This window comes from Argentina silus (genome assembly GCF_951799395.1).
Source record: "Argentina silus genome assembly, chromosome: 10".
NCBI classification, from domain to species: domain Eukaryota; kingdom Metazoa; phylum Chordata; class Actinopteri; order Argentiniformes; family Argentinidae; genus Argentina; species Argentina silus.
The window spans coordinates 13024554-13035238 of record NC_139664.1 but is presented as its reverse complement, the minus strand read 5'-3'; the positions used below and the strand labels follow the sequence as shown (position 1 = coordinate 13035238).

At 39.4% G+C, this 10685-nt stretch overlaps 1 protein-coding gene across 1 annotated transcript in view; it reads right to left on the bottom strand.

Moving 5' to 3' along the window:
* The window catches only part of irx2a (iroquois homeobox 2a), a gene marked incomplete at both ends in the record, with an annotated part of 2705 nt that extends 972 nt beyond the window's left edge, over positions 1–1733 (bottom strand). Inside the window, 2 exons of the mRNA XM_083679742.1 lie at positions 91–493; positions 1497–1733. Of these exons, the coding sequence (XP_083535868.1) occupies positions 91–493; positions 1497–1733 (640 nt within the window). The remainder of the gene's footprint in view (positions 1–90; positions 494–1496) is intronic.
* Between the last annotated feature and the right edge of the window lie 8952 nt (positions 1734–10685).

Sequence of the window (10685 nt, the reverse complement as noted above, 5' to 3'; positions counted from 1 at the left end):
AATAAAAATAAAAAAGCACATAGGCCTACTTTAATTCCCTCAACCGTGCAATTGTTAAATGGATCATTGACGACGTCTGTTTAGGCCTACCTTCATCCTCAGCTGAAGTCTCGCTGTTATCAAGGTTTTTTTCTGAGCGGTCGTCTTTTCTCTCCCCGTCTCCATCGTCTTCATCCTCGTCCTCACTCTTATTCCGAGGTGCCCATGTCATCTTATTCTCCTTCTTGAGTCTCCTCCTGGCATTTGCAAACCAGGTGGAGACCTGGGTGAGGGTCATCTTAGTGATAATGGCCAACATGATCTTCTCTCCTTTAGTGGGGTAAGGGTTTTTCCTGTGCTCCTGTAGCCAAGCTTTAAGAGTGGCTGTCGCATCTCTGGTTGCGTTCTTTCGGTATGCCGGGTCATTGAGCTGGTAGGGGTATCCTGGACTTCCATATGGATGATAACCTAATGCCCCTGCCATGCTTGTTGTGTGCGCATCATAGGGAGAGCCCTTTAAAGTACATATAAATACATTTAATTTAATTTCAGATAAAATTTTAAAATAAAGGCTGATTTTAAACATTAGGCTAAACATTACTAAACACACACACACACACACACACACACACACACACACACACACACACACACACACACACACACACACACACACAGGCCTATGTACAAAGTAGATTGCATGATTTACCACATGATTTATTAGGCTACTTCGATCATTATCGGGTTGATTAATCGCATTGTGTTGTGTTGAATAACAGATAAATGATAAATCATAATTGTGCTAATTTTCTGTTATCACCGCCTAACTTCCTCATTTTCTTTTTGTAGATTTGTTTTGTTGTCAGAAGCAGGCGTGTTAGCATATCATTGCTTAACAGCATTACAAATCCAATTAGCAAATCAGTGGATATGCACCTTTTTTAAACGCTTGGAGGGTGTCATTAGCATTGTAATTCATCTGTTCATGTTTAGATTTTGCTTTGCTTCTTCAACTTCATAAACATTCAAGGGTTTTGAGAATAGACAGTAAAAAATGTAGAAGTAACTTCACGTAGCCTTTCATTTTCCATAATAGTGAAAGGATATAGTCCATTTGCCTACATAGTATTATTCTTTACCGAGGCTATGTTATTGTTAGCTGTCTACTTAATTAGGTACGCAATGAGTGTGTTAAGCACAGGCCCACCGATATGCCGATAATAGTAGGCTAGAAACCTAGCCTACTCAATATTTTTAGGCATGACATTTAATAGAGTTGTTGGTTATTTAACGGTATGATACATTAATGCAATGCTTTCAATGAAACAACTTAACTGTAATAAACACCTCAAATGCATAATGGTTACCCTTGTACTGTACTATACAGCCCATTAAAACTGCACTAGAGGGGAGAACTATTGCGCTATCTATCGGGTGGTGAAAGACTGCAAATATATCTACTGTACTACTATCTAAAGTAGTTAGAGTAATAATATCATTGAATTCAGAATATTTACCATGTACGATGGGAATCCAGTAGAAGGATCTGTTGAGTATGGCAGTGGACTTGAGAAGCCACTGGCTGAAGCCGTGAAAGCAGCCGATCCGGGGTAGGGACTAAAGGCTGAGCCGGACGAAGACCTTGCCAGCTCCTCGTTCCTGGGGGCAGCCAGAGCTGAAGCCCCATAAGCTGGACACGAATAGAGAGCCAAAGAGCCTGGGGGCTGGTATAGGTAACCCTGAGGATACGACATTGCTGAGTGCGGGTATGCTGCTGCTGATTCCAAAGGAAAGCGCGTAAAATCAACTTCTGCCAAATATTCAGCGCGCTAAACAATCATCAGACAATGTAAATAAAAAATAATTAAAAAACGACCCCAAAGATCAGTAAAGTGCCCACATAGAGGCAGCGTCTTGATCCCCTAGCGTCCGATGTTTTTAGTACCCAGAACTATGAAGTGAAGAGTTGGAGGAAGGAGCCAGTTGAGAGCATTGGAAAACTGGAGCTGTCACTCCTGCTGATCTGAATATTCCATCTCCGCCCCTCACCATGTGAAATGGAACTCCCGGAACAAAACCGAGGACATTCGAGGGGGGAAGACGCGCGAAGAATGTTCGCTTTACAAATTGTCTTCAGCTGTACTTGTTATGAATTGTGATATTTAATGATTAGGTTATGTTCACATTGCAAATAATTAACTAATAGTGGCAACTTCCAGTGAACACGTATTGCGCAAACTTCAATCTAAAATTAAAGGCAAAAGTCTCCATCAGAATAGTGGTCGTATGTATTACCTTTTCATAACAGTGTAATTAGTTTTGATTAAGCTACTGCGTCCTAACATCAGACTATTCGAAAGCATGGGGGTTCAGCTATAGCACACTGGATTAGAGACGCACGCACGCACGCCCCCAGGAGTTGATGTGCCTTGTCTCCATGCAGTGCGCGGAACGGCCTGCGGGAGGTGTAACCGACTCCCCCATTTCTTTTCTTTTTTTGGGCTGATCTGTGGGGCTCTGTTCCACGTCTTTAGTGAAATCAAAAACAAGGAACTAAATAATTATTATTCAAGTGATTCACAATGTCAATTGGATTTATATAGGCGTCATAGAACACATAGATCTATATGAAATGGACAGTGAAGATTTCAGTTTTGGAGAGGCTGTAAAGTGGATGGTGGCTTGTATGCGTGAAACAGTGGACTAATCAGCATCATCAAACATTCATCAATGTAATATAAGTTATGATACAGTCTACATCAATTGTTCACAGGACACCAGATTGCTTGAAAATAAAGACTCATTCTGTCCTCAAGTCCTCATGTACTGTAGGTGTTGGGAAATGTTACCTCTGATATGAAATGTTTACCCTCTTTTACACAACTATCCGTTCTTGTCTTCAGTTTTTACCAACTTTTTATTTTATTTTTTTTACTCAACTTTTTACCACATTGTTACGTGACAGTCACCAATAAATCTGCATGCCTAGACAGTTGTTTCTAACATAGCATGGTCAAAGACATGGGCTTCTAACAGGACATGTATATTCCTAAGAATTATATATTAGTTACATACAACACCATTCAAACAGCAGATTCACTGTTCACACCCACAAACTGAAAAACAGAATATAATCGATAATAGAAAACCAGTCAAAACCAACATCAACATCAATTGTAGTAGTAATAATAATAATAATAATAATAATAATAATAATAATAATGATAATAGTAATACAATTCTACAATTATAATGAATATATGATTCAAGTTATGTCATCTACCTCGGTGTCACATCACTGTCAATCCAGGGTTGAGGTTTTACATTGGCATTCATATCCCATTAATCCATACATAAACAAAACAATTATACAAATTTAAATCAAAATTGGTGTCTTCTGTGGTCAGATAAGAATGACAAACTACATGTGTATAAGATGCAAGGTCCCTTTGGTTATTGAGGAAACGGAGAGGGCAGGCGTGGGCTCCAGATGGTGTAGGGTACTCAGGTGACACGGAGGTGGTCTGGGAGCTGCACAGCAGGGGGCACTGTCTCCTCTAGGCAGGAGCAGAAACACAGGAGGCGCAGGCCAAAGCCTCCAGTGCAACTGCTCAGCAGCATAGCACATTCCTGGTTTCAGTTTCAGACAGAGGAGCCTCCTGTGATATTTTAGTCCCAGCAAACCTGATGGAGGTATATGTGATGCTACGTAGACGACCGCTTCTAAATATCAGTAGGAGAACATGATCCAATTTAACCCAATTCAGACCAGCTCAATTGTGAATGTTGCCAAGCTTTTTACTGTTTATGAGAATGTAAGAAATACGTAATAATCTCCTCACAGTGCACTCAGGGCAATCCAAGAGCTCAGGTTTAGTTCACATTTTCAGTAATTACAGTATATTCACCATAGCTGTAAGATGCACTGTATATTATAAGGTTTATATTTTATGACATGTACACTGCATTATATACTGTTTTTATATTACCCAAGAGTAATCGTACAGTTTGGTGATACAATATGAAAAAAGATACTGTCTGTTGCAAGTGCACATACTTTCAAGGCTAATTTTTACTGATCATTTTACTCACAGTTCAGGGGGAATACCTTTTGGATTTCATATGTAATATCCAACTGAAACATACTTCACGCAACCATCCCTTTAAGCATGCACCTGGTGTATTTTACATTAAGAAATGTAATACATTTAGTGAAATTTCCCCGTAGTATTGGCCTTTTTGTAATGGATGACTTTTTACTGACACATTTGTAATTAAATGATTCCTTATGCTCAATAAAGCTGATTACTTTAAGAAAAAAGCTTGTGGCCTTACATTGCTGTAAAGTTCCACACCAGGACTCCTTACAAATTCAGATTTATGACGGATGCCATGTCGGCTGACTGAAGGAAACAGCTATTGATTTTTCATATTTTCTCTAAACTTGTTTACTATGGGATAATGCAGAGCAGGCACTGCTGCTTGTGTTTTTTTACTACTCCCTTTTGATGAGATAAATTGTCCAGAATGAGTTGAATGGCTATAGGGTACACTTTGATGTTATGTCACTTAATTTACTCATATGACTAAATTATTATTGATTTCTTATTTTCAGACTCTTGAACCATGATTTTTCTGTTTGTTTTATTAATGTATTTCTGCAAGGCATGACTCACATTGGAGTGCAATGTTAGGCCATTTGCGTGTGTGTGTGTGTGTGTGTGTGTGTGTGTGTGTGTGTGTGTGTGTGTGTGTGTGTGTGTGTGTGTGTGTGTGTGTGTGTGTGTGTGTGTGTGTGTGTGTTGAGTGGATAGTGGTATGGGGTTCATGACCAACTCCGCTACAGTTGCAAGGGAATGGCCTATTTATGTAGTCATATTGAGCAGTCCTAAAATCAATACAGTCTGGGATTGGAAGATTACAGCTAGAGCCTCAGTATTGTTCATTTCAGTGACAGCCTCAAAGTGATCTTGACTTATCAGGGTTACACATTGAGTTTGTCCACTAAAAAGCTGTTTTTGTTCACCTGCTTTTCTTGATCCACTTTGTACTTCAGTGCACACACGTTGTACTTCAGAGCTCATCCTAGAGACAATGCTCTTATTGACCACATTGCTGGAAACAACAGTGCTAGCTGTTATCCCATATAGATTGAGACTACAGTACGGTCATATTTCAGAGTTTTAGACTCTCCAGGTGCAACATTACTTTTGTGGATTGAGGAAGAGAGAACGCTACCTATTAAATTGAACCCATAATCTATTGTGTCTCTGTCTTATCAGCAGGGCAGTCTGCAAATTCCCACAGAAAATGACATAAAGTATCCCAAATGCCCTGTATTAACTTCTTTGAACATTGCAAAATATTTCCTTTGAACTTCCTTCAGAATGCTCTGAATCCCAAAATCTAAGATGAATGGGAGACCATAGAAAGTAAAATATTCTGTGTGTGTGTGTGTGCATGTGTGTGTGTGTGTGTGCGTGTGTGTGTGTGTGCAATCCACACTACTCTAATTGGCATGACAACGAATATCGAACAAGGCAGTTTAAACAGATATCATAATACAATATTCAATGCAGTGGGGAAAAAAAGATAAATGCTTGACTTGTTTGTGTCAGTCATTATACTGTCGGTAATATTTCTGTCTTGATATGACCCTGAAAATGGTTTGTGGCTATTCTTCACTGGTTTGTCGATGAAATGTCTTTGGTCTTCTACAATGGGGCCTGCGGGATGAGGTGGCGTGGTGACAGCCATCATCTCGCTGGCTGGCATTCGTGCCTCTGCCAGACTCCTAATCAGTAGCCGTCCATGTGGTTGGCAGCAAAGGGGTTTCAAATCATTCTTTCGCCCCAAGTTAAAAACCCTAAGCCCTATCACTTTGTAAATGGGTACCTTACGGCTAGTCAAGCAGAGGTCTCTGATGTGGAGTGGAACATGGAGCTGTGCTCATATGCTGTGTTGTTCCCACATTCAACCAAGTCACAAAGCACTCTCAGGTTCAATTTGTTTAACATGGCACAAAAGACATGGATGTTTAATAAACAGTTTTATATAGAAGGATAGAAACTGATGGGCTTGAAGCATTTATACAGTACATTTGAATTTATTTGGTCATATATATATATGACAAAAAGGAACAACACTGCTGAGTTGCACAACTCTTTCTTTAGTTTATCGTTAATGTGTCTAAAAGTATAAGATTTAGAGCTGGAAATATGTTTTCTCATCAGAACTACCTCAGCGATGCAATACCACAATCTTGACTTAGTACCTTTGTATTCAATTGATGAAAAAATAACAGTACAAAGAACTAAAAGAGTTAAGAAGTATATAACAAATATTTTAACAAACAAAGTCTGAACCGTTTGCGCCTCTGATTATTTTTGCACCAGATCCTATGGGAACACACCTAATCCATGCCATGTCGTATTAAGCCACCGGCCTATTCATCTGGGTTTCGGAAGTGCAAGTACAAAGAGAGGTACAGTATGTGCGGAGAGAAGAAAACCCCACAAATTATAGGAATTATGTGCTGCATGGGTTTGAAACACACAGACATCCAGACAGTTTGATTGATGAACCAAATGAGTCACCTAAAATCAAAGGGAAATAAAAGGAGACACAAAGAGAGACAATTTGAAATCGCTACCCCTTTCAGGTGGCTCTATAACCAAGGGTCGACCAGATAGGGTTCCCTAGAAAGAGTCTGCTGACAGTTAGTGTCAGTAGGCTTTGTAAGCATTGTGCTGGGCCTGATAGGGTTACTAGCGGCTAATCCATGCTGACCTTGGTTAGGTTTTGAATGAGGATGCTTTTGTACAGTTTGGACAACTGAACAGTATGATGATACTGACATATAATGTCTGTATGGGTCTTGCACCGACTCTTTTGTTGTGTTATCAGGTTGCATGTCTGGGACTGAAAATAAACAACATTTGAGCACAAGAAAGGTGACATTTAAAGTGGCTATGGAGAAGCTAAGTTTGTATCTCAAGGTTCAGAAGGTCACGTCTTGTGTTGGAGTGTTTAAATGACATCAAACAAATCCTATCGTGATGAAATTTCATGTTGTTGCCATACAGTGGCTGTGATAGAAATGCCACGGCTCAGCAACATGTCCTCACAAATTGTGTCACAACAAGCTGCCCATATATGGTGCTCCTCTTTGCCATATAAACACAAATATAGTTCTGGATTGTTTTGAACTGACACTCAGCTGCCGGGACAAAAAGAGTTTCTATGATTAACTGAGGAATAATAAAGCACCTGATCCACACCAAATGGCTATGATTGAAGATATTTCTAATGATGTGAGTTAGTAAAAAGTATTTATTTTGTAAAAAAAAAAAAAAAAAAAAGAAGAAGAAAAGAAAAGAAAAATGGCATTACTTGTGTGTTTTAGGTCATTATCTAACTAATATATAATTTAGAAACCCCTCTGGTCAGCATGCTGAGAACAGGGGAATCCATGTGAATACCAGGCCTGGAAAGCACTGAGTGACTGCTGTCAGCATGACCGGGATATCACAATTGTCTGGAAAAACACAGGGCTGCGTTCAGAGCTGGAAATCACCCTCACCTGGAGGCTAGCAGAGAAGTCAGCTTCTGCCAAGGAAAACTGTAAATGGAATGGGATTCACATCCCCTGAAGCTGGGAGTAATCCAAAACAGGCGGACTGTATGATTACCCGGGACATCAGGTGACATGCCAGCAAGCAGCCTATACCAGCCACAAGATATGTCTGAAACACCGCTCTAATCAAGGCAGAATTTTAGCAACGGCTCTAATACATTGGCAGGACAATATAGACATTGTCATTTTCTGTCAGAAATTGGCAGTAACCGCTAAGTCTCCCCAGAGATCTGTGCTGGCCCTTGTTGTTGATACCTACACACTACCACAGCTATGAGATATCTAGCCTAACAATAGGCCACATGAATATGGACATGTTCAAATATCAGTTGTATGAAACATAGTATGTTTCATCACTTCGGATGTTCTTAAAGGTCTAGTATGTAGATTTGAGCTTTACAATAGTGCTAAATGGCCATGATAAATTGCTTGTGATCAAGGAAAAATATCACATGATGAAGACAGTTCATTGAAGATCCTTGTTTTGGTCCAAACAAAGCACTTTCTTAAATCTGACATGAAGATCAAGCACTGGCCTTTATTTACCTATATTTATGTTTTAAAAATGTCAGTGTGGCCACAGATGGCAGCAAAGTGCAAAACTACACATTTTACCTTTAAGCCAATAAGAGCTCCATATAGGGAAGAGGCTGATTGACCAATCAACCAAGAGAAGTGTTATCAGTCATGATCAATACACAATATTGTAAAAGTAAAACCATGCATACAGTATTGTGTATTATTTACACTGTATTTCTCAAACATACTCAGGCAAATACAACCCATGTCAGCTCTAATTTCTATTGGTGGCAAATATTGTTCAGCTCCAGAGGGAGGTAAATGCTCCATGTTAATACAGAGTAATTACACTGTCCACTGTTGTATCTGTGTTGTTAATCTAGCCAACAGTTTATCTGCTAGTTTGTTTAATACCTTATTGTTTCAAAGTTCAATATCAACCTGTAAATTCTCTGTTCAACATTTGTCCCTCCAGCATTGTGGTTCAGTAACTCTAAATGTCGAGAGCAAACTGCCATTGATCTGTAATCAAACTTTGGATAGGGGGCATTTACATGTAGAGAACCATTACAGAATGTGCTGTAAGGCATGTGCAGAGTTAAATTCATTTAGCAGTGGTTCACTGAGATATTGACTGTGTAAGGTAGCATTGCCCTCGGAAAATCACTAGACTGTTATAAAATATTGTGTAGGAGCTGCCTCTAATTAGAAATGGGTGTGCATGTGTGCTGCATACAATTAAACCAGGCTAATTATCTAGGGAAAATAAGGGCTTTATGCAGCAAGCCTTGATACAAGGCACAAAAATCAGATAGGAAGCAAATGGCTCTTGAAATTAGGCAGGCCACATATTGGCTGGTGGTCAAGTTTCAACTGTCTTGGGAGTAGAGTGCTTATGCAATGTGTTGCAGCTTCTGTTAAAATTCAATGATTAAATGAGCAAATACTTCCCAGATTTGTTGCAAGAGGGGCTGTTGGTTTATTTATTCATAACTTGAACATGAATAATTTAATGGTCAGCAGTTTTTATCAGGGGGGATCATTATTGTCTGAGGCAGGCTAAAGGTTTGTGATTTTACATTTGGCAATTTTCCATTGTATTGACAGGCACACATGTCAAAATCTTTCAGCTTGCTCAGACCAGGATGTCATGATATTTTTCAAAGCACATTTCAAAAGTGTTGTTACTGTTTGTACAACTCAACAACACAAGACTGTAATTGTAGAATTATTTTATTGCCAGAAAATCCTAGAAACAGCTAACCTGTTATTACATTCATGTATCTATGATCATACCATTTTGGAGGTATGATGTTGCTATCCTGTATAAGTTTCATACAAAGATACATTGGGTCAACGTTGCATTAATTACATTATAATATCAGCTAACCATGGTCCATTCGATGACAGACATCAGCCTTTTTTCCCATAAAGAACCCTGGCATATACAAAGACTTTTACCGTACAGCCTACTGTTGCTGTGCTGAGGAATTTCAGTTGGTGGGCCCTGAAATACTATGAAAAAAATCTCTATAAAGGTTAGTGAAGTGAAGGGAAAGAGGATTTAGAGCCCTTATTTTCTGAGGGCTTCAGTGAATGAGATACAGGGGCTTTGGAAAACCCCTCAATATGAACAATGCATAGCACAATCTAGTACCAAATGTTGGGAAACGAGGCCCTGTATGAAATGGCAAATTACTCTTACTTGTGGACTAGTAGGCCACAGTATGATTCTCCCCTTTTTAAGAGACAATTTATCATTATTTTGTATTTTCTGCCAGGAGAGATGAGAGAGAGTGAATCAAAGGTACCTGCCCTGTAATTGTAACCTCTCCAGAGTCTGCCATGACTGCGTCTTCAGCAGCTTGAAGGTCGATTGAGTTCTCAAGTCTGTTATCTATTTGGTATTTGATGGAGTGGCCCAGATAACAGAGGAGTGAGCAAAGATGGGAGGGGGAAATAGGGATCAAGAGTTGCTGCTCATTTAATTATCTCACCCTATTTGTTGGCATAGCAACAGTTTTATTTGAACCTTTGACATACAGGATAGAGCCCTTTAGATATGTTTTTTTTCTCCAAGTCTCATACTCATAATTTTGGTCGACTTATTGGTTTGTAAATGTTATAGTGCCCCAATCAATATTTCACAAAGTCACCCTGGATGTGGTGTTGTTTCTCCCTGATTGTATTCAATCATGTACTGTTACCTAGTAGAAAAGAATGCTCTCAATATCTTACCCCCTTATACATGTTCATACCTAAATCCTGATTCAGAAAAAAAGGACATGTTCGATATGAAATGTTTCACTGTCATTTGTCCTATATCTAAGAAATGGAGAATGTCGTCTTATAGACTCGAAGCTTGCTTCGGCAGAGCAATGGTTTGACATTGGCTACCTTTGAAAGAAGTCCTGCTAGCTCTGTTTCTATCCATAATTGCTTGTTGCCAACATCGCAGATGAGCAGTGAATGGTGCCCAACTGGCAGACTTTGCTTGTCGAAGAGCCTGGATTGAATGGGAACAATCCTCTTAGCCAAACCACAGCCCTGT